The sequence below is a fragment of the Sesamum indicum genome, linkage group LG10, assembly GCF_000512975.1.
Source record: "Sesamum indicum cultivar Zhongzhi No. 13 linkage group LG10, S_indicum_v1.0, whole genome shotgun sequence".
NCBI lineage: Eukaryota > Viridiplantae > Streptophyta > Magnoliopsida > Lamiales > Pedaliaceae > Sesamum > Sesamum indicum.
In genome coordinates, this window is record NC_026154.1 from 14773782 (window position 1) to 14797506 (window position 23725).

The following is a 23725-nucleotide window of genomic DNA, read 5'->3' on the forward strand; positions in this document are numbered from 1 at the left end:
TTATTTATTAATTATTAAAATTTATAATATAATTATAATTAACCCACTAAAAGAAATTAAGTGGGTTCATATACAGCATACGAAATTACACTTTTAATTTCATAAAATAAGAGATTACTATTTTCAATTCTCTAATTTACAAAAAAGTTTAAACAATTTAAAAAATAGGCAAAATTCGACGCATTCAATTCTATATTTTATTAAAATTTAAAAAAAATTCAAAATCAAAAAGTAAATTTAATCTTATAAATTTTATAAAATAAATGACTAAATATATTATTTTTTTAATTTAAAATTATATTAAAATTTTCATAACATAAAATACTAAAAATTTAATTCCGTGTATTTGATATTGGTAGAAGTTAGGTAAATATCATAAATTAGAAGGCGGGAGGGGAGAGTGGCAAAAGCAAAACTAGCTTTCACCATCGTTGTTATTCCATTTTCTCCTAATTGGCGGCGCCCAAGGTGGCCCCATTTTTACTTTGACCAGACTTTTCACCCCCCCCCCCTCTCTTTTTTTTTTAAAAAAACTTTTTAATAAAATGTGATATTTTTGTAGAATGTTATAACGATTTTTTTCAAGTTCTATTTTAGTGAAAAACATAATATTCTATTTTTATTTTCGTCAGACGAAAACAAAATATTAGAGTATGTATTTTTTTAAACCATAAAAAAATTACAACGATGTTTTAAGTTATAATTTTTCTTAATGATTATTTGCTTTAGAATTGTATTCAATCCAATGATTATGAATAAAATCGATTTATTAAATAAAATTTATGTATATAGTTGTTGACATCAAAGTTTTAAAATAAATTATCAATTAAAAGTACACATAAATTGATTAATAGTTGAATTTTGAATCAAAGTTCATAACAAATTTAGATTTTACATATATTTAAAATGACGAAGTTCGCATAAGTGACCATATCAAGTTTGGGGCTTATGCACTTTGATAGATTAATTTAAAACAAATTGAGTCAAAGCATGTTCAAGTACAGTTCGTTAGCGGATGTATCCATATCAAAATTTATAGTTTTTAAGCCCAATAGAAGTAAGCAAAGCTACCTATGCCCTATTTATGTCTATACAAAAGAGGGTCTTTACAAATCAACACGTATAACACACGATACAAGATAATAAAACACACACAATAAATAAAAAAATGACTAAAGTCCAAAAGCTCTTTGTCACGATGAAGTTCTGCAACCGCGAAAGTTGTACGTCTTTCTTGGTGTCAAATTCTTCAAGCCTTGATTTCATATTTTTTAAAATAACACATTGTTTGCTTCACAAATGTAAATGATATTACGCGTCCTCATTCGTAAACAAGCTTCAAGCCTTGATCAAATCCAGAGAGAAGAATCAGTGCATAATTTTCACTTGAAAGATTGTAATATCCTTTTTATTTAAATTAATAAATATATTTTGACCGTATATTTCTTGTCTCGTAATTATTTTTTTAGAATCGAAAAATTGTGTGACCAACAGTAATTCAAGTATAAAAAATCAACCATCAGAATTTGTGGTTATCTAGTTTAATTATATTAGTTGCTTCATCCTATTAATTAAGGCCAAACCCCAAGTTTTAAGGTTTTTGTGTTGTGGTGTTTTTAAGGAGTTTTTGTGTAAGGTTTATCTTTAAACGGGGTGTTCGTATGGCTGTAATTTCCCAAAATATATTGAGTATTTATGTATTTTGTCATAATTTCAGGGTGCCAATATAATTTATTATAAAAAAATTGTCATAAATATATATATATAGTAATATAATAATGTGATCATATAATATAATTTAATGATCACAATTTTACGTAATAATATTAGCTAAATTGGTAGGAAACAAATTTAAGAAAAAGTTGTTGGATCTACATGCATGCATATATTATATATACATAATACATACACATATATATACATATTTATTTAGAGAGAGAAAAGGAGAGAAGGTTTGACTAAAGCATCCATTCTTTCTCTCTCTTCCTCTGCAACGACTTCAAAGTTCAAACCCCATTCCCATTTCCCCTTTCACGGACCGTTGAACTCTCTACTCTACCCCCAAAATTTTACTGAGAATATATATTTCCTCAAATAAATTAAAATAGTGTAAAAAGGAAAAGAAAAACCCTTTTCCAATTTCTTCTCTCTTCCCAGTTTCTTGCATTCCCCATAAATCAACTCAAATTTTATACTACTGTTTTTTGTTTCTTCTGCTGCTCTGTTTTTTTAATCACTTCTGAATTAAGTTCTTGCTTCTTTGGGCTGAATCAGTTCAGCTCAATTCAGGGGTTTCTGATTGATAATTTTTGTTTTTTTTTTCTTTTTCTTTTTGGTTGCTGTTGACTGACGAGGTTAGGTGGATGGTTGTGTTGTTTAAATTATGGAAAGTGGGGAATAGTGTATTTCTTTGATGAAGAATCTAGGTTTTTAGGTGGTGAAGTTGGGGTCAAAGTTTCTTATGGATCGGTGGTCAATGGCCACGATCTTGTTCTCTGGTTTTCTCTGCTTAATTTTGTTGTTCGCAAGACTGTCGCCGGTTTCTGCCAATGCTGAAGGTCTGTTATTTTACTATTATGACTAAATTTATTTATTTATTTTGGTTTTTGCGCCTCTGATGTATTCAGTTTCTCTTGGTGAATTTAATGTGATGGTTGCACGTTGACTTGAACAAATTTCCAGTTGAATGGTAATTTAATGTGTGTTAGCCTGGAATTTGTAGCTTTCTGAGCTAATTGGAGATGATTGGCCTTTTAAAGATACGTTCTATTTATGGGATGCCGTTGTTTGAATTTGTTTCTATATCAATATATGGAGGTTTTACAAATGAAGCATATTAATGAACTCTCAATTTAAAGAATTGTTCATGACTTTGACAGTATTGTTCTGTTCTCGCTGATGGTTGGAAACGTTTTCCTGTTTTCTAGTTAAGCCAAGTTTCAATGAGAGTGGAGTTTAATCATAAATTGTTGGATTGGTGATTGATAATGTTCTTCTGTTCTATTGTAGCTTAACTAGAGTAGAAAAGTGTACTTTGAATTATAACAAGATCATGTGTGGCAGGTGATGCCTTGAATGCGTTGAAGAGCAATTTGGCCGATCCTAACAATGTTCTGCAGAGTTGGGATCCAACCCTTGTCAATCCCTGCACATGGTTTCACGTAACGTGCAACAGTGAAAATAGTGTTACTAGAGTGTAAGCCTGGTTTTATCTCTCAAGTTGAGGTGGTCTTTTTGCTCCTCTTGCAGCACTATGAGATTATAGAATGATTTTATTTGTGTTCTTTACAGTGATCTGGGCAATGCAAATTTGTCTGGTCAACTGGTTCCACAGCTCGGTCAGCTTCAAAATCTACAATACTTGTAAGTTGTGCTTTTTCATATCCAAATTGAGATAAAACAGCTATGTTTTCTGCATCATCTTTTTTCTGATAATATACAGTCATTTGTAAATATGGTGGCATTTATTACATTTCATGGTAAAGTTTTTGTGCAACTTAAATTGACAAGGGGTCTAGCGAGAATTTAAACTTTAGTATATTAAGAAGAAAATGGCGCAAAAAGAGGTATATTTTGACGAATGAATTGGACTATGGACTATTATGTTTCAACACTTCGTTATTAGTAGACCATATACTGAATTCTTCACTATTGTTAAGTGAAGCTTCACACTTCAATAAGGAAGTTGTTTGTTTTGACGGGGAAAGTTGTATTAAATAATGTGGTTAATTTTCGTTTTGTGAAAAATAAATGCCAGGCAGAGTTGTGTATTAGTGATTTCGGGCAAGATTTGGATTCATTATCTTTATTGCAATTATTCGTGTGGTTAAGGGTACCAACTCAATCCCACATCACTTATTTGGAGGATAAAGATCATGCTAGCTACTGCCTTAAAAAATTAAGTTTAAGAAGTCGTTAGACCAATAACTGAGGCTTCTAGAACTTTCCTGCTAATTTTGTATTTAAACTGATTTCTAACGTTTTATATGGGGATTGGTTAAGTGAAGGAAAAGGATTACATGTTTTGGCTGTACCAACTAGCTATTGAGGTCCATGTGACTTATGGACTTTCGAATTCCATGCCAAATTTAGGAAGATTTGTGATCAAGTCTAATGTAGGTCGGGTTAACATGAATAATTCACATCCTTTCATGAACGTGGAGCTGACAATCGAATTTGGGTGTATGCTAAAGCAATAGCTTACCTTTGATGATGGCTTAAGCCTTCTTTTTTTTGGTTCCTGAATGATCTTTAATGATTAATTATCATCTGAAATCCCCCTCACCAGGAATTCGACAAAAGAGGGAAAGAAAGAAGAAAAACGAAAATATCTTAGACTCTCACGTTCCACTCTGATCTATATATCTCTCTTCTCCTGCAGGGAACTTTACAGTAACAATATTAGTGGAAGAATCCCAAATGAGCTGGGCAACTTAACCAACTTGGTTAGCTTGGATCTTTATTTGAATAGATTAAGTGGTCCAATCCCCGACACATTGGGCAAGCTTCAGAGACTACGTTTCTTGTATGGATTTCTTTTTGTCAGCCTTTCTAACTCTGCATTTGTGTCTCTTACTTTTTTTTTCTCAAAGATGTCTTTCATACTTGCCATTTACAACTAGGTGACATACATTTAGAGCGGAATTACTGAAGGTCTTTAGAACTAATTCTTTCATATATCTTCTACAAGATATGAAGTTAAAAGGATAAAAAATGGGGCTAGACAGCCTGTTGTTTGTGATCAGTAAATCTCAATTTGGCTTCTCAAAATTAATTGTATAACTTACTTTGAGAAATAGTTTTCTATTTCCATTAGAAGTTATAATACACCAATTTTTTGGAGTTCTTTTTGGAGTTGGCATTAAGTTGGAAGCTATGATTGACTTTATAGGAATCCGTGGTTTTGTTCTTCCAGAAAAACCTATGCCGAACACATGCCTCTTTCAGACTTCTATTTGGAAATATTCTAAAATGTCCCAATACTATATATATACACACACACAGATACCTTTTTTAATTTATCATATAGTTATTACATTAATTAAAAATATATATTTGCATCTTCCAATCAGTAAAAGTTTGGTGTGACAATCACCAACTAAAAGAATTATTTTCTAAAACTAACTAACAATAAATTCAAAATTGCATCAAATTCATGGATACATTGCTCAAAGATACCTATCTTCAAGCCCACTTTCCTGAATCATTCCTGAGACAACCCCATTATGGACAAAACTTTCTCCAGCATGTTGTTCGACTACTCTGCTTGACTGAAACATTCTGAGAAAATAATGTTTTTTAACTCCATTTTGAAGAAACTAAGTCATAAAGCCCACATTCTTGAGTTTTCCATATTTCTGTCATGAAGACATTGGATCTATGATACGTATGGATAACATTGAGTACATTGTTTTCCCTATGTTAGTGACTGCTTTTGCTAAGCTAAATGTTCTTTGCCCTTGAACAATGTAGGAGGCTCAACAATAACACTTTGAGTGGACAAATTCCCATGTCTCTAACCACCATCACTACGCTTCAAGTCCTGTACGCCAGAAGTCAATGGATCATCTTTTGCTTGCTGCTTTTACCTTTTGTATTTTGATGTACCAATATTTATTTGCATGTTTGATATGCAGTGATCTTTCAACTAACCAGCTTACAGGACCAATTCCAGTTAATGGGTCCTTTCAACTCTTCACTCCTATCAGGTTTAACTGCAATTGTGTTTGCTTCTGGTATGGTCAGTGGAGTGATATAGAGCAATAGCTGACTAATGACTTCTTTCAGTTTTGCCAATAATCCCTTGGAAGCTCTTCCCGTATCTCCGCCTCCTCCACTTCCACCATCAAGTCCAACACCTTCTCGAGGTTTGTCCCCACTCTTCGTCTCATCATCTATTACTTTCCTCAGTTTTCTCCTTTCTGATTCTGTTAGGAGGATTAAGATTTGGTTGTTTAGTTTTATAAATATAATCCGGGGACAACTTTTGAAGATGTGGATGCTTTTACGTCCGCAAGAACATGTATTTTGCTACTGAGAAATTTGAGCATTTGTGTAGAATGCATTTTACCCAACATTTTTTTTCTTATATTCATTCTGAAATTGGTGTATCTTGGATAAATTCAACTTTGTGTTGTCAATTCAAGGACTAATGTGCCATTTTTTCTTGAATTGACAACATTGACTTTGTAGATTACGATTTGTCAACTGAACAGAGTACATGCTTACAAATAAATTACCATCGTGTAGATTATGATTTGTCATCTAAACAGACAGCACAGGCTTATAAATAAATTGCCATTGCAGTTGGCAACAGCGCTACTGGAGCGATTGCAGGAGGTGTTGCTGCTGGGGCTGCTCTTCTATTTGCTGCCCCTGCAATTGCACTTGCTTGGTACCGAAGAAGGAAACCACAAGATCATTTCTTTGACGTTCCTGGTTAGTGGATTAATAAGGTGAATACTATATGCATGTATTGTCAGTTTTTTATGTATTATCTGTATATTTTGCAGCCGAAGAGGATCCCGAAGTTCATCTGGGACAGCTCAAAAGATTTTCACTACGTGAACTTCAAGTCGCGACGGATAATTTTAGTAACAAAAATATTCTTGGCAGAGGTGGATTTGGTAAGGTTTACAAAGGCCGATTAGCAGATGGTTCACTAGTGGCAGTTAAAAGACTAAAAGAAGAGCGTACCCAAGGTGGAGAGCTGCAGTTCCAAACAGAAGTAGAGATGATCAGCATGGCTGTGCATCGAAATTTACTTCGCCTGCGTGGCTTTTGCATGACGCCAACAGAAAGGCTGCTTGTTTATCCTTTTATGGCCAATGGAAGTGTTGCATCATGCTTAAGAGGTTCTTGATTTTATTTTTGCATTTCCCTATAAACTGTACTCAAGCTTCTTGGTCAGGTGTTAATTCTTAGGGTATTATATTGGCCACTATGTAAAGTTCAACAAACGTGTTTTGCCATGAACCTGTCATCTGAGAAGCGAATAAGTACTTTTACCAGTCATCATATTGATGCTAATTGCTTCACATGTGGGTTGCTGTGAATTGTAGTGATTCACGCTCATAGTTTTCATACTTGATATGATATCTTAATCTGGATGTACGGTGATCATGCTGAATCGAGGTAGTTATCTACTTGAAATAATATAGAAGGACTTCAATTTAAGCGATTGACATGTGTTCTGCAGATCCATAATATTAGCATTTCTAGAAATGGCTGAAACTTCGGAATGTTGTTTGGTATCTTTTGGATGAAAATTCTAGTGATTATATGCCATGATTGCCATTTGCTTATCTAGTTAGCTGTAACAAAAGTTTTTTCGTTCAACTGCTGTTAGTGTGTCATCTTCGTGGAATTAAGAAAATGATATGTGGAACGTTTACAGTGGAATCCTTGGAAACAATTGCCCTCCTCATGTAAAAAATCGCAGTAATAAACGGGCATCTATTTCTTTATCTATTCATTATCAACTGGAAATGATATCTGTTGTTTGCCGCAAACACCACTTCTTCAGCTGTTCTTGGCTTTGAACTTAAATGTTGAAACTCTTTACTGGTGTAGCAACTGCATCTACAACCAGCCATATCCACTACCACCTAGTTCATATCTCCCGACTATTTTATCAATACACTACATGTGCATGCTTTTGAATATATCCTAGGATATCCTTTACTTGGCTGTTGAAGTGGTAAGTAAGTTAATAATTTCCTTATCTGACTCTATGAGATCACGTACAGTAGTCTGCTATGGCTTCACTTGTATTTGTCTTAGTTTTCAAATGACCTTTTTGTTTCACTATTTCAGAGCGACCTGAATCACAACCCCCACTTGATTGGCCAATTCGGAAACGGATAGCACTAGGGTCTGCAAGAGGACTTGCTTATTTGCATGATCATTGTGACCCTAAAATCATTCATCGTGATGTCAAAGCTGCCAATATATTGTTGGATGAGGATTTTGAAGCAGTTGTTGGTGACTTTGGGCTGGCCAAACTCATGGACTACAAGGATACTCATGTTACCACGGCTGTACGTGGAACAATTGGTCATATAGCACCTGAATACCTGTCTACCGGTAAATCTTCTGAGAAAACCGATGTTTTCGGCTATGGGGTCATGCTTCTTGAGCTCATCACTGGGCAACGAGCTTTTGATCTGGCTCGGCTAGCTAATGATGATGACGTCATGTTACTCGATTGGGTGAGCTTCACTTCACATACTATCATGTTGCTACATCTGAAAGCTTACAGAGCCAAAAACTTTTTTCTATGATGCACTAAAGTCTTCCACGAAAATCTTGTTTCCTGGTTTTGATATTCTCTTTTGCTCGTCTCATTTAATTGCTGCATAGTGTGTTTTGATACATGAATTCTTCTTATTGTGATTTCAGGTGAAGGGACTTTTAAAGGAGAAAAAGTTGGAAACATTAGTTGATGCGGATCTTCAGGGTAATTACATCGATGAAGAGGTGGAGCAGCTCATCCAAGTAGCTCTACTCTGCACACAGAGCTCTCCAATGGAACGTCCCAAGATGTCGGAAGTCGTCAGAATGCTGGAAGGCGACGGCTTAGCTGAGAGGTGGGAGGAGTGGCAGAAGGAAGAAATGTTCCGTCAAGAGTTCAATCACACACATCACCCGAACACCGATTGGATAATTGCCGACTCCACTTCTAACATCCGACCTGATGAATTGTCTGGGCCAAGATGATTGATCAATGGTTCAGTTGTCTGCGCATATCCTGAACTCTTACAGGGAGGCCCTCTATATTTGATTGACCTTTATCATCTTTGTATATGATTTTCTTTTCCTCTTGTTTTGTTTTAAGTTTTCTATTTTGTTGGTGCTCCAGCATTTTTACGTCCCAGAAGAGAATTTTGATGTTGCAGGAATGTTTATACCTTATAGGTCACAAGTTGTATTTTCAGGTGCCAAATCCACTGCAGGAATCGCGGTGAAAGCACCAATGTATTTTCATTTCTTAACAATGCGCTTCTATTGAATAGCTGAATGTTGTTAAATAAGAATCAGGTTCGTTCTGCAGCAGTGTTTTAATATCAGAATAAGTTGCATTTTCTTTCAGTAGTTACATACAGGAAATGTAGCCTTTCAGGGGTGAAAGCCTCCAGATTGATGAAATAACACTAGAATGACAAGAATGTACTATCATTGTATCCAACAAACAAAGTACAGCATGGTTGGAGTCGTACGCTTTAAAGGACCACTACAGCTCAAAAAGTGAATCTACAAACGAATAATTTCAGTTGTCTAAATGCGGTGAAGAACTTCACTTTCTACTGCCCGTTGCAGCACGTGGTTTGGCTTTCACCTCAGCATCCTGCATGAATAGCAGAGGTAACAGCGATATTGAGTCAAATGGTTCTGATGTTGATTAAAAGAAACTTGAAACAAACTGCAATATGATCAAAGAGACCTGAGGCAGATGCAGGTATATATAAGTCTTTGCTGTTGATGGATTATGATTTTCAGCACCCTTGCCCCAATCATAACACACCTGAAATTTCGAAGAGTAGAGAAGTTTAAGTGCACGACAGTGAGCATGTCTTTTTCTATGAACACACATAATGGAATCTCTGAAGTATCTAAGGGTTGTATGACCATCAAACTGATTGCTCCAGAAGTACTATCAGGACTAAAAATCTTAACAAAGAGTGTTGTTCCAGAAAATCGTGAAAATTCTTCACTGAACACAGTGCCAAAGCATACCGCATATGCAAAGATGGAACCATCGTTGTTGAAAGTGCTGCAAGGTATTGGCTGATTGCATCTCTGCATAGCCTAAAAATAATTAACAAAAATGAACAGTAGCGAGATGAGTACCATATATAAAGTTTAGCATTTTAGATAAGAGTCCCTAAAAGAAACAGAAGTGTGTTATACCTTAAGCCTCTGTTTGCTATCTTTGTCCCAAAAATTGAAGGCCCCATCAGACCCGGCAGTGGCAAACGTGTGGTGTATCTGAGACGGAGCAAAGCTTAGAATTATGTGACAAATCAGGAAATGTTAAATTGCATCTACCTTAATGAACATTCAAATAAAATATCTTACAGGGTGAAAATTCAGTGAGTTAACAGAGTAAATGTCATTGCCATCCCTGTGGCATTTGAAAGTAAAGTTTTTACTTGATTGTGAATCATCAAGGTGGTGTACACCAACTCTTCCTTCAATAGATCCAACCTACAAAACAATGTCAAATGTAGCAGTATATAATGAGCAAATTTATTGTTAAACCGAATCCGGGAGAAGGCAAGTTCTTCCCCAAAATTAGGACTCTTACTCTAAACTCTGGGAATTAAAATTGCCAATTCCATATCATGTTCTGATTACTCTTGCAACTGATACTAATATTCTTCTTCACAGTTCCACAGCTCAACTGCTTTGCATATAGATTTCACATGTCTCGGACATAGGTTTACATCATGATATATTTGTGCTACACCGTTGTTGCATCATGGTAAGTGTCACCCAAGGAAATAAGAACAACACAACTTAGATACTCAGGTAGATAAAGATTATCTACATGATGCAAGGACAAAGAACTTACCAAGAAACCTTGCTGATCAGGGAAAGCAGCTAGACACCTAGTCTGGTACTTTAGGGGTGAAACAATCCGCTTGAACTCAGCCTGACATATTCCAGAAGATATGGGTATCGTGTTTGTGGAGCACAATATATCAGATACCTCATATTGCATTTGATATACTTTGTCAATCAAAGATAGGTAAAGCTCAAAAATACACACAAATGTTCAACTTTTCCCTCTGTCATTCTGCCAGGGAGGGGAGTGGGAGACAATAAAACACCAATACTATCCAGCAGTAGTAGAAAAGTATCTTTTTCCCAAGTGACCAGTTAAATCAAGTTTGCTACTTATAACTAGAACTAAATTGTGTCAGAATGGTGCATGCATTAGGTCTTATAAGAATGAGATACAGAGTAAAGATAGCTGCACATAAGCAAAGATCACACATGTAGATGGCCACAAGACTCAACATGTAGTTTGACCAATAAAGTCATATAAAGGATAAAAGAAGTTCAAAGTTTAATCTTCAAACACAGATTTATATTTTTATGATTTTATCTATCAATAGCTTCTTCCATAAGTACATTTTGTAAAGTACGCAACATTTGACTAATATGAGACTGTCAAAGGCTTCATGAAACAGGCCAGATTGATCACAAACTTTATGAGGAAGAAACCTGAGGGTTTTGCAAGTTGAAGACTATAAGATTTCTATCAGCAGTTCCAACAACCATAAGTGGATGTCTAACAGTAAGCGCGTAGCAGCGCTCAGGAAGTTGTTGCACCCAAGTTGGATTTTGCTGTCTCAGATCCCAATACCTGAAAAGAACCAGCACCTTAAATTTAAACTCTACCATGACAGTAGGAAACTACACCTCCAAAGATAAAAACATCAGACCTCAGAACAACAGGATAAAATTAAGCGGAAAGATTTCACAGAAAATGTTAAAAGTACAAACTATTATTGGAATTGTAATAGCGAGTATGTTTATATTTTCAAACTGCAGAAGTGTTTAATGCCGATGAAGGAGGTAGACTCAATACTAGATAAATCCACAATAGATGAAAACATAAGTCAAGATCAGCATGAGGCCCCAACACAAAGAAAGTGCCCCAGTTGGTCCACACATCCAAAATATTTCCATGCACAGAGGGAGGGGCACATAAATATTGGAATACCAAAACAAACACCGTTTCAATCTGAGCTCTCTTAACAGAAAAGAAATTTGGAAGATTTTCTTTTCCTAATATAGGAATATAGAAGTTATCAATGCTATAAGGCACCAAATGTGAAATGCATAAAGAAGCAAAAGAAACTTCCGAACATACAATGCTGATGAATCCTGCTTGCTGGAAAGTAGCCTAGTTGATAAGAATCCAGAGGTAATTTCCTCTTTTAACACATAAATGTATGGGAGAAACAAGCAACCCTTGCTTTTATGCACCGGGAAGACATGATCATTATTCAGTGTGAGCTAATGCACACATGAACTTGAACATGCTATAAAAGAAGAAACATAGCCAGGCCTGACTTCTCATAGTAACTTTGGGAAGGCACCAACAAATTCACCTTAGTGTCTTGTCCAAGCTTCCAGTGACTAGGAGATTCATCTCTGGGATCCAAGCGAGCTCTTTAACAGGGGCGTCGTGCATGGCCACTGTAACGGGTTGGCCACCAGATAATAGCGGCCACATTTTAACTTGCTTGTCACAGCCCCCAGAAAAGACAGTTGTCCCATCGTCCTTCCATGTTGAGCACAAGACCTGCCAAACTTGCAAAGTGAACAAAAATGGGCAAAACAAATTCACCTGATGATGATCAGAGGATATAAAATGAACATTACTGGCTGATCATGTGATATTGATGCCTTTGGAACAGTGCCAATGGTGGTTCCTGATCTAGTTACCTCCCAACATCGTACCTACAAACAATTGGCATAGCATGCACCACGTTAGCTTTTTCAACAACTAAAGCAACAGCAGAAGCATGATCGTAAACTCCTCTTTTCACCTGTACCCATAATTGACCACATGAAAAAGCCACCACAAACACAAAATTTCACATGAACATAAAAGAGAAAATTGTGCCTGCACTTCATAGAATTCTGTAAGAAACTGACATCATAGCTACCAAAAGAGTGCAACGAACTTGGTTCACATTCGTCAAGCAAAACTAACACCTTGTCTGAAGGAATCACTTACGGAGCAACTCACAATTAGCAAGTACACAGATAAAGAATTACTCCAAATGAACACGAAAAAGAAACAACAAATAGGAAACTTCATAAAATAAACATACCTGATTATCCCACGAAGCAGCCACCAAAAAATTGGCCTTAGGACTGAAACTCAGGCTTGATACTGAATCCGTCGGAGGTTGCACCACCTTATGCAAGAAAAGGGAACATAGTATATCTCAATAACCACACACTATCAGACCAAGATACACAAAAACAGAGGACATGAATCAAGAAACAAAACAATAAACTAGTCGCATTAAAAATCGCTCAAAGCTCCAAAAAAAGTACAACAAATAAGCCATAATTACCTCAGTGGAACGGTTAGGATTTAAGTTAGTCGAAGTAGCGCCGAATGCAGACATTTGAAAATCTCGTTAAACCCTAAATCTCAGCTTATAAGCGCGGGAAGAGAAATCCAAAAATGCTGCAGAAATATCCCAAAGGGATGCAAAAAGCAAAACAATTATACTGTTTGTGTGGGAGAGTGAGACGTATATCCTATACGTATTTATACACGTAGACCGTAGAGTGTCGAGAGAACGCTACGCCGTATATACATTAGCCTTTGTAGAACGCGACTATGCAAAGCGGGAAAAATACATTAAAATTATTATTAATTTAATAATAATATTTTACTTTATAAATACCAGGGGTAATTAGTTTTAAACCCATACCAGAATGCAAATTTACACTTTGCCCCTTAAATTTTCGAAATTATAGTTACACCTATTTTAAAAATCCACACTTGACTCCCATTAATGTTAGAATTTGGACGAAAAATTTTGATAATAGCCAAAAAATTATACAAAATTTTAATTTTACCTCTAATTTAATATTCACATGTAATAACTTTGTATTTATATGAAAAAAACATATGATTACGAACCTTACTTCCTGTATATATATATTATATTTATTCATTTATAAGTTCAAAAATATATTTGAGAATGTTGAAAGAGGGATAAAATTGAACTTTTATGTATTTTTTTTTTTTGGTAACGCTAGCTTTCTTTTTTATCTAAACTCTAAATGAAGGGAGTTATGTATAAATGGATAACTTTTAGAGTGGTGTAAATGCAATTTTATATTTTACAAGAAGTCTAAAGTGTAATTAAGCTTAAATATTATTAAATTCCCAAACCATAGGCCCATTTCTTCAATGTCCCGTTTAAATGGGTTGGGCTATAAACGATACATAGAGGTAAAAGACAGACCTAAAAAAAGTAAAAGCCCAATAAAGGCCCAAATTAGACCATCATCAAGATTGAGTGTTGGGCTGATTTGGGCCCATTAGGAGGATAAAATTCAGTCATGAAATTAAAATTTATGATAAGCATTATTCAAACTAAAATCAAAATACTTATCATACATTAGTAAATTAGGAGGGGAGGGGGGGGTCATCACCCTCATGGAAAACGAGTCTGGTGATGCCATCCACATAAATTTGTATCTATATAAGCTATCAGTTATTGGATCATACATAGTATTATTATTTTATATTAATTCAACAATTTGCAGTTTTTATGAGTACAAATTTACATGACATAAAATTCCCGTACAAAAGATAATATTTAATAGTGCATTAATACATTATTGATACAATTGGAAATTTGAAGGATGTCTCATGCAAGTTTCTTGGAAGTTCTTGAGAAAGTGTGTATGGGATTTTTCTCATCAAATTTCCATTAAGATGCAACTTCTTGGAAATAGTTCCAATATTTCCTATCCCTTAATTAAATAATTTTAATCATTAGCAATTCTACTATATATATATATATATTTATACTATATGATTTTGAAATAAAATAATTTAAATAATATAATATGTGATGTATAAAAGAATTTGGAAAAAAAAGAAAGAAAGTGTATGGATATTGTTAGGCTTGGAAACGTCAAACTTATAGTGATGCATGCATTCTTATTGCATATGTATGGCTGCTTGACCCTATTTTACTACTAAATTTAAAACGTGAACTATTCACAAAGTGATCAATAATGTCCTAATTTAATGGTTAAAATTGTGATTTTATGAATAAGTTTAAATTTTACGGACGTGTTTGTTTGTCTCATTGTATATAAATTTATTGTAATTTGTTTCATTGATGTTCATTATATTAATATTTAAATCGATGTATTATTTAATTTATTAAGATATTGATGTAATTATGGTATTTATTTAACGTTCAGTGCACTATCGACATACAAAACAAGATGATCAAAAGCGAAAATTTGGATGTGGTCATATGTCTAGAGAAAATTTAGATTTGAAAATGACAAATTTCTTGTGATAATATATATATAATGTGTTATTTATATATTATTATTGGGGTGCATATATCTCTTTCAAAATAAATATAGAATGTTGAAGAATTTTATTTTGTCTTTTATACTTTCATTTATTTGAATTTTCTTTTAACTAAAATTTAAAATTTTTGTAATTTTTTCTTAGTTAAAACCAATATAACTGTGGGATTTTGCATACATTTCGATTTTATTTTTGTTAATAAGCTGTGTAATTTTGTTTTAAAATTGTAGTTATAAAGAAGTGCTTATCTGGTTATAATTTATAAAATATTGATATATAATGATAATTTTATAATTGATATGATTAAAAATAAATTAAGAGCTTTGTTCTTTTTATTATGATGTTTTCGCCTAGTGGTTAAAACTGAGGTCCCATGAACAAGTTTGAGTCTCTTCGAACGTGTAGGTATTTGTAATTTATTTATTATTCTCGATTATATTAATATATTAATTGAATGAATATATTGATCAATTTAGCAAAATATTAATATAGTTATTACGTAATTACCTCTTAAAAAAATTAACTCCTTTCTTTTGCAGAAGAACTTATATGCTTCTAATTTCTTAATTTTAGATTGTATGAGTTTATTTTTTCAAAATACTCCACAATATTTATAAACTTTTATATACGTTATAAAGTATTTTAAAAAAAATTATAAATTCACCCAAAAACACTGCTTAGATTCTCATAATATATATATATATATATATATATATATAGATGACTATAAAGACCAGATGAGTACACTTTCCGTTTCATTAGTTTGTAATTTTTATTAATGGTCTCATAAATTATAAAGATTTATACTTTTAGTCCTTTCATCGAATTTCGTTAGTATTTTGACGTTAACTTTGTGGTCTTTTGAATAACGGCCATGTGCATTTGTATTTTTTAAAATTATGGGATAATTTAAGTAATAAGACTAAAAGTGTACGTAGTCTAAGTTATGAGACGAAAAACATGCAATTGTCACTGATTGAGTTAATTACATTTTGTCATTCGAACTATGATCGTTTTTATATTTTGACATCTAATTTTTTTTTTTTTGTATCAACTTACCATTTCAACTTTATTAAATTTTGCACTTTGCTATTTAGGACTGTTTTTCAACCAAATTTTTGATCGAAAAAACATCGCATATAGTACACATGCGATATTTAAGGATTATGTAATGCGATATTTTTCATATATGCACAACAAGTTATGTATTTTTGGCTGAAAAGTCAACAAAAAATCGGTCATATATGCTAAAATGAAAATTTCGCAAAATTGGAATATCTCAGTAGGTTTAAAAAAAATTCAATGATAAAATGTAAAAATATGCATAATTCAAATGGCACAACGTAATTTACCCTTATTAATTATATAATATAAACTACAAAAAATAAAATTAAAATAACATATCAAAATCTCTTAATTTCACAAGATAACACGAGCAAGTTGTAATAAGTTGTCCTATTCAAGAAAGTGTGGTCCTTTGCGTCCTACTCCCTCCTCCATAAATATAAAAGAAAAAAGATTTAAAATGTACGACTAGTCTCGTAATTCAGATTATTTAACGTTCTCATTATTTAATTTATTAAGATAATATTTTAATTTTGTATTTTTGTATTCTTACAATTTCAATCATTTTTTTTCACATGAAGTCCAACGGAGGACCGAAAAGAAAAATATAGAGGACCAAAATACTACTTTAAAAATTCAAAGGACAAACAAGTCAGATGACTAAATTACTGGAACAAAAATACATTTAATAATAATAAAAAAAAAACCCTCCTAGCTAGCTTTTTGGATTTCAAAATTTCTTTATTTTTTATTTTTATTTCCAGTTTTCAAGAGCGTGATGTGATTTCAGTCAAACTGAAAATGAGGGCATGTAATTTCCTGTCAGTCAAATTTCAAAACTGTGGTAATTTAATTTAGGTGCAGACGGTTTTTGACGGTAATTTCACCTGAAAAAGACAAGTCCAGAAGTATATTTTTTGTACATATGGTGTTGTTTTCAAATGTTGATGTCCAAATTTAGGCACATGTCCCTGTTTTTATTTCTTTGCACACCTTTCCTTTTCTCCTACCTTTTTTTTTTTCTTCATTTGTTATAAAACTTTACCAAATTTTATTCAAATGACAATAATGTAAAAGAATTTTTTTTTTTTTTTGGCGGCCTAGCGTAAGACGATCACACAGGCTGCTAAGTAAGTGTAAAACTGGCTGGTGAGGTCCGATGAAAATTTTATGTAAGTTTACATGAAGTTTTATGGAAATTTTCGACGAAAATAATAATGTATATTAGTAATATATAATCATGAAAATGAACTTTCGATACGTACTACATTTGAAGCTTTTTTAAGGAAAAGTTAGGCGTGCTTGATTTTCTATAATTTTGGGAGAAATTGTTAATTACGTACAAGGTTGCTAGAAATTGTGGTGAAAGTGAGTGAGTGTGTGTGTGGAAAAGCAAAAACAGGTCACTTACTTTTGTTTTGTCTTTTGAACAGTTGCTGAGTCGGAATGGTTTTCTAATTTGCTGTATGGAAACGGAAAATGGACAAATTGCCTCGACATTTCTAAGGTGGAAGATGTATTTGCCTATGAATTTCTGTCCTGTCAGCTTAAATGTGACTTTGGTTATGTATCTTTTTGCATTTTGACATTTTAATTGTTTATCTTCTTAGGATAGAAAATAAGTTCTATAATTTTTTAATTTCTTTTAATTTTGGTCTTTCAGTCACCAATATTTTTTTCTAAAAAAAATATTTGAATTTGGACCTTTTGTTCCCATTTTAAGACTAAAATACGAAAAATACAAAAAATATAGGACGAAAATTACATATAGTCCATCTCCTGTCTTCTCAAAATTAGGACTAGTTTGCATGAGACTTGTATTGACTCTTACAAAAGAGCCACCAGAACAACCCCTCTTGTCTCTTTAAGGATGACTAGTTGCAAGAAAAAGATTTTTTTGTTTTATGTTAGAAATTGGACCATCGTCTAGTATTGTATTAAAGTCTAGTTAAATAAGACCGTAGGAAGACTTTTATGCATGCATTGGGCTTTACAAAGAGAATACCATGTACACGTTTCTTTTTATTAAAAAATAATTTAAACTTTTAAATAAGATAGTTGTTCACAGTTTTACCAATATGGTGCTGTGGAGATTGGTTGTGCAACCTCGAAGTTGCATTTAGACACACGACTTAATCCAGCAAGACCCTGTTTGGATCAAACTCAAAGACTAATTTATTTGAAAGAAAATTGGACATCTAACGGTTTCTACAACCTGGTAGCTAGAACCAAAATTAGCCACTCTTCCTAAATTATACACCAATTATATAATAAGTATATTGCACTTGTCATATAACTGGTAAGGTTCGACCAAACCCAAATCTGAATTATTGTTTATTTCTAGAAATACGAAATGGCTGCAGTCTTAGGACAGTTGTTTTGTAAGTTTCCCCTAAGCAAAGAGTAGGAGAAAAGGAGACCAAACAAACGAGGTCGGAATTCTTGAAAAGTTACTCGTGTTCCGGTCTACATTTTGTAAATTACATGGATGCAATATAGTCAAACTACTACTATCAAGAAAGATCAGAACATATACATGTTACGATGGACGATGCTGAGCCGCTAGATCTTGCATGTGTACGCATCTAAAGGAGTCACGACTCACATGGGTCGTTCCTTTGACACTGCATGTGTATAAATACCGCCGACGCCTCTACATGCCACTCATCTCACTCTATATTTTGAGATAACTAACGTTGGAGATCAGCACAATTATAAGTTAGCAGATCGCAACGATGTACAAGAGCTTGTCTCTGAGTTTCATGCCTTGCAAGGCCATGTTGCAGCCTAGAGCTAGGTAATTAAATGTACTTAATTATATTAATAAGCTTTATTTATTTTGTAATTGTCTAATTATGTTGAAATTAATTGCATATATACGTAATAGTGCATTTTTTTTAAATTGCAGAATCACAAGACAAGACAGTGAAAATTGTATGCTATCAACCCTTTTCGGTTTTTTCGATCCATCGTTTATGGTAAGAAAGTTGTTGAGCTGTTTGTATGGTTCATGCAGTTGTTGATTATCGTACAAAAGTTGCTCGTAATCCGACAATGGAGAGGCTGCAGCGTAACTATTTGTTCCCTGAGGTTGGTCGACGATCTTCTTAATCCTCATTCTTGCAGTAGCATTTGATGTACATCAATTTTAGTGAAAACGTCTAATTATTCGAATAAGACTATGTGATTGATCAATTTTATTAAATTGTAAATTAATAACGCAGATATCTGCCCGTGAAGCCGAACACATGGAAAAGTATCCTAATGCAAAAGTGATAAGCCTTGGGATTGGGGACACTACACAGCCATTACCAGATGTTGTAGCTTCCAGCATGGCTAATGTAAGTTTTCAGTTATATAAATTGTAATAAAGTTTTTTGTCGGAACTTGATTCTGTCAAACTAATCCAATCATAGAGCAAGTGTGATTAGTCACTTTTCTTAAACTGTACATCAAGCACATAAAAAGTGCAGTGATTGGAATTTACGTTCGGCCCAGTCGGGTCTGGATAAGAATTTCTATAGATTAATGTCCGAATTTGTCTGAATAAAACTACATTGCCAAAATTGAGGTATTATTAGCTATTAGTATATCGTACTATTAGTTAATAGTATTAGTAAAATTCTTCGTTCGTAATATTCCTTTTTTCAGTACGCACACAACCTCTCGACGCGCACGGGTTATAGAGGCTATGGAGCCGAGCAAGGTTGTAAGGTATGTCTGATTTTGTATTTTGCATTAATTGGATGAACGGAAATAAGTTAAGACACGCTACGGGCAAACGTTGATAATGATTTTGACTGTTAATTTGTTTGTATAACGTTAACTTTGTGCAAGAATAATAACTGCAGGAACTGAGGAAAGCCATAGCAGAGACATTTTACAAGGACATGGGGATACAAGGCAAAGAAGTATTCGTATCCGACGGTGCACAATGTGATATCTCTCGCCTCCAGGTATAATATACGTAGATACATACGTACGAGGACTCAAACGTGTATAGTTTTTTCTTAGCGCTCGTTTGGTTTCCGTGATTTTCTATAATGCATAATCATACGTTATTGACCGATACTAATTTGTGAAAGTAGTACTTTTGCCATACTTTTATAACATTTTTTTTGAAAAAATTAAACATTCGCTTTGTTCTTTTTTTATTTTTAATATTGGATATTAATTTATTTGAACTTATGTTTTGTATGAATATTGGGAAAAGGAAATCTTCCAAAAGAATTTTAAAACATTGTATTTCAAGAAATATTGAGAGTTTTTTACCTAACCTTTTATGGTAATTATTTATAAACTATAATATTAAAATAAAAATAATCTAAAAAAGAATATTGTTTCAACATAGTATCGGATTGTACTATCACATGGGATATCACACATCAAATCAAACAATATGTAAACTAATGATGGGATTAATTATCAGTCCATTTTTTATCGTACTCAATTACATCATACATAGTCATATCACACAGACCAAATGATACCTTATTGTACTAAAACAAAGTGATCTGAGGTTGTATTTCCGGTTGCAGCTGCTCTTTGGGTCCAACATGTCCATAGCCGTTCAAGATCCAATTTTTCCGGTGAAGCTCCATTGCTTAATATCCAAATTTTATTGTGATTTTACTTTAGTGATAATTATATCGTCACCCCTGAAATTTGGATATTAAATAAAATACCCTTAATTTTAAAAACTTACCACTAAACACCCCCTTCAATATGTTTAATTCACAAGTCCCTTCTTTTTCGTTTATTTTTCAGAGAAAATTTGTAATGTAAAATATGACTGTAGAGATTGCATTGTGATTTTTAAAAAATTTGATTAAATTTTCATAATATAACATCAATTTCTACGAAAGATAATTTTATTATCGTTTATTATCATTAAGACAGGAATGTTGAGAGCTTTATGTTTGTACCTAGGACATTATATGCAGTTATGAAATCATTCTTGATGATTTTCTTACAATAGGCCTACGTAGATTCAAGCGTCATAATTGGGCAGACGGGCGATGTTGAGAATGAATCAGGAAGATATCGGAACATTGAGTACATGAAATGCGGACCTCACAATAGTTTTTTCCCGAATCTGTCGAAAGCTGCACGGACGGATATTATCTTCTTCTGCTCTCCCAACAACCCAACTGGGCATGCAGCATCACGGGAGCAATTAGAACGACTCGTCGGATTTGCACAAGAGAATGGTTCGATTATTGTATACGACTCGGCCTACGCTTTCTACATCACAGACGGAAGTCCTCGTTCCATATATGAAATCCCTGGTGCCGAAAAGGTTATTGATTTAGATGATGTTTGGCTAAACTTAATTAAATTTTTTTAATAAATTCATACATTAATTAATTTGTTAATGTATTATTTTCGTTTATAATATATTACTTCTTATTTTATAATAAGTCATAGAATTTATAAAATGTTTGTAGTGACAACGTTTGTTACGAGCAAAGTTGAAATAACATGTTAAAATCTTAAAAACAAGTCTGAAAGCTCCCAATTTTTATTTAGTTTACAAGTTTACAAATATCTAATATTTTTTAAAAAATTATATTTTACATCCCACAATTATATATTTGTATCTATAATAGTGGGGCAAAAAACGCAAATAGATGAGCTTATAAAACGTAAAATTTTATAAATATTATCAAACACTTTGCAACGACTTGTAAGCTACGGGAACAACCCCTTTAAGCAATAATTTTGGGACAGGATCGCACAAGTTTGTCTACTAACGTAGGAAGTGAGTGATGATGTGACAGGTTGCAATAGAAGTCTCATCCTTCTCCAAGATTGCTGGATTCACAGGGGTTCGTCTTGGTTGGACAGTGGTGCCCGAACAACTCTTGTATGCCAACGGTTTTCCTGTCATTAACGACTTCAATCGCATTGTCTGTACATGCTTTAATGGAGCTTCCAGGATTGCTCAAGCTGGTGGCCTAGCTAGTTTATCAAAACACGGCTACAAGGTAAAAACAACCGGTTTGTCATTTTCAGTTTTCGATTTTTGAAATTGTAATTAAAGATAAAATATATTATGTTTATTCATATTTTAATTGAAATTGTATTTGTTTGATACTACAGTTCAATATAAAACACAATCTCATTAACTGATCCAAACATATTCTCATTTAACATGCAAATATATACAAAATCGAAAACACATATTTTCTACTCAAAATAAAAACATAACAAACGGGCCCAACCTTGTATCCCGTTTGGAGTCAGTTTATTTAAGAAGTCGGTTTATCAGGAAAATTACATCAACATTCTCAAACTCATGTTTTGTAATAGTATTTGCTAGAAATCTATAATGTAATAAAGTCTAAAATGTGGGAGATATACTATAAATTTTCAAAACTTAGGGACTTTTTTGATAATATATCAAAATTTTATGGGATGTAAATGTAACTATCTCAGCGTTTACAATATCTCTGATACTAGGAGTCAGTTTACATTTCAATGATTCATTTTTCAGGCCAATTTATAATGTAAAATATGATTGTAAAAAATACAATATAATTTTTTCAAAATTAAGGGGTTCTTTTGCAATAACCCCAAATTTTGTAGGATATCATCAGAATGATCTCATTATTTTGCAACACTTGTTTCAGGCTGTAATCTCGCTCGTTGACTACTACAAGGAGAATGCGGAGATACTACTGGAGACATTCGAATCGCTCGGCCTAAGAACTTACGGAGGTGTAAATGCGCCTTATTTATGGGTACACTTTCCCGGTTCGAATTCTTGGGATGTATTTAATGAAATTCTCGAAAAAACACACATAATAACCGTTCCAGGTAGTGGATTTGGACCGGCAGGTAAAGAGTTCATAAGAGTTACAGCTTTCGGGCACAGAGAAAACATCCTGGAAGCTTCGAAAAGGTTGAGGAGTCTTCTCTAATACACAAATCAAAGGATTTTCGGCTCAACATGAATAAAAAAATCCTGGAGCAGTGACTTGGAATGAATTTACCATTCCTTGAGGACTATTTGGAGATTTCAAGCAGGCAATATAGAGAATAATACTAGAATAAGAGGACTGAAATGAAATTTCAGCATTTTAGCCCAAGGTGGTTTTGCTCTTGTGTTAGCTATAATCAAATGTGACTACTTTCTTTCTTTTTCCTTTGTAATGCAAATACGTGGTAATAACATTTCCAATAAAATTTTTTAAGACAGAACTCTGTTAAAATATTCCTGTCCGGATATGTGTAACTTAGTAGCTTAGCTTTGAACTGAAATTTAATGCAAATAGTTATATATCAAGACTTGAATTTGGTCTGTACATGATGAGAAAGAAAGTTGAGAAAATAATTAATAAAGAACTCGTCTCCAATATTCTATGACTTCGAAATTTGAAAAAAAAAAAAAAGTTTATTTTTAAATAAATTCCCTTAATTTACAGTATTTAAAAGAAAGAGTTTTAACTCAAGTTATGAAAAAAAATTGGATTATATGAAAAAATTATGAAGTTGCACTAAAAAATATCATAACATCCTAACAATAATATGGTCAAATATGAGGCCCAAAGGGCAAATAAA

General features: G+C 33.3%; 3 protein-coding genes across 4 annotated transcripts; 2 read left to right on the top strand and 1 right to left on the bottom strand.

Moving 5' to 3' along the window:
• Nucleotides 1964–9051, top strand: LOC105172594 (BRASSINOSTEROID INSENSITIVE 1-associated receptor kinase 1). The gene is made up of 11 exons (XM_011094107.2): nucleotides 1964–2558; nucleotides 3064–3196; nucleotides 3292–3363; nucleotides 4382–4525; nucleotides 5473–5544; nucleotides 5637–5708; nucleotides 5788–5867; nucleotides 6307–6438; nucleotides 6513–6854; nucleotides 7816–8210; nucleotides 8401–9051. Exons 1-11 carry the CDS (start codon nucleotides 2462–2464, stop codon nucleotides 8716–8718), a joined length of 1857 nt encoding a protein of 618 aa, XP_011092409.1. The 5' UTR covers nucleotides 1964–2461; the 3' UTR covers nucleotides 8719–9051.
• LOC105172595 (protein RAE1) lies at nucleotides 9139–13379 on the bottom strand. The gene is made up of 11 exons (XM_011094108.2): nucleotides 13101–13379; nucleotides 12852–12938; nucleotides 12397–12474; nucleotides 12123–12316; nucleotides 11230–11371; nucleotides 10574–10654; nucleotides 10078–10206; nucleotides 9910–9987; nucleotides 9736–9807; nucleotides 9443–9523; nucleotides 9139–9346 (listed from the first exon to the last, which is right to left on the bottom strand). Exons 1-11 carry the CDS (start codon nucleotides 13152–13154, stop codon nucleotides 9296–9298), a joined length of 1047 nt encoding a protein of 348 aa, XP_011092410.1. The 5' UTR covers nucleotides 13155–13379; the 3' UTR covers nucleotides 9139–9295.
• LOC105172820 (aminotransferase ALD1) lies at nucleotides 18813–23379 on the top strand. 2 transcript variants are annotated; one of them, XM_011094396.2, is made up of 10 exons: nucleotides 18813–18959; nucleotides 19071–19096; nucleotides 19179–19252; nucleotides 19387–19503; nucleotides 19814–19876; nucleotides 20014–20118; nucleotides 20701–20751; nucleotides 21141–21461; nucleotides 21943–22149; nucleotides 22795–23379. In XM_011094396.2, the coding sequence occupies exons 1-10, from the start codon at nucleotides 18898–18900 to the stop codon at nucleotides 23083–23085; spliced, it is 1317 nt and encodes a 438-aa protein (XP_011092698.2). In that variant the 5' UTR covers nucleotides 18813–18897; the 3' UTR covers nucleotides 23086–23379. The 2 variants fall into 2 exon arrangements, with proteins under 2 accessions (XP_011092698.2, XP_020552824.1); XM_020697165.1 differs by lacking the exon at nucleotides 20701–20751.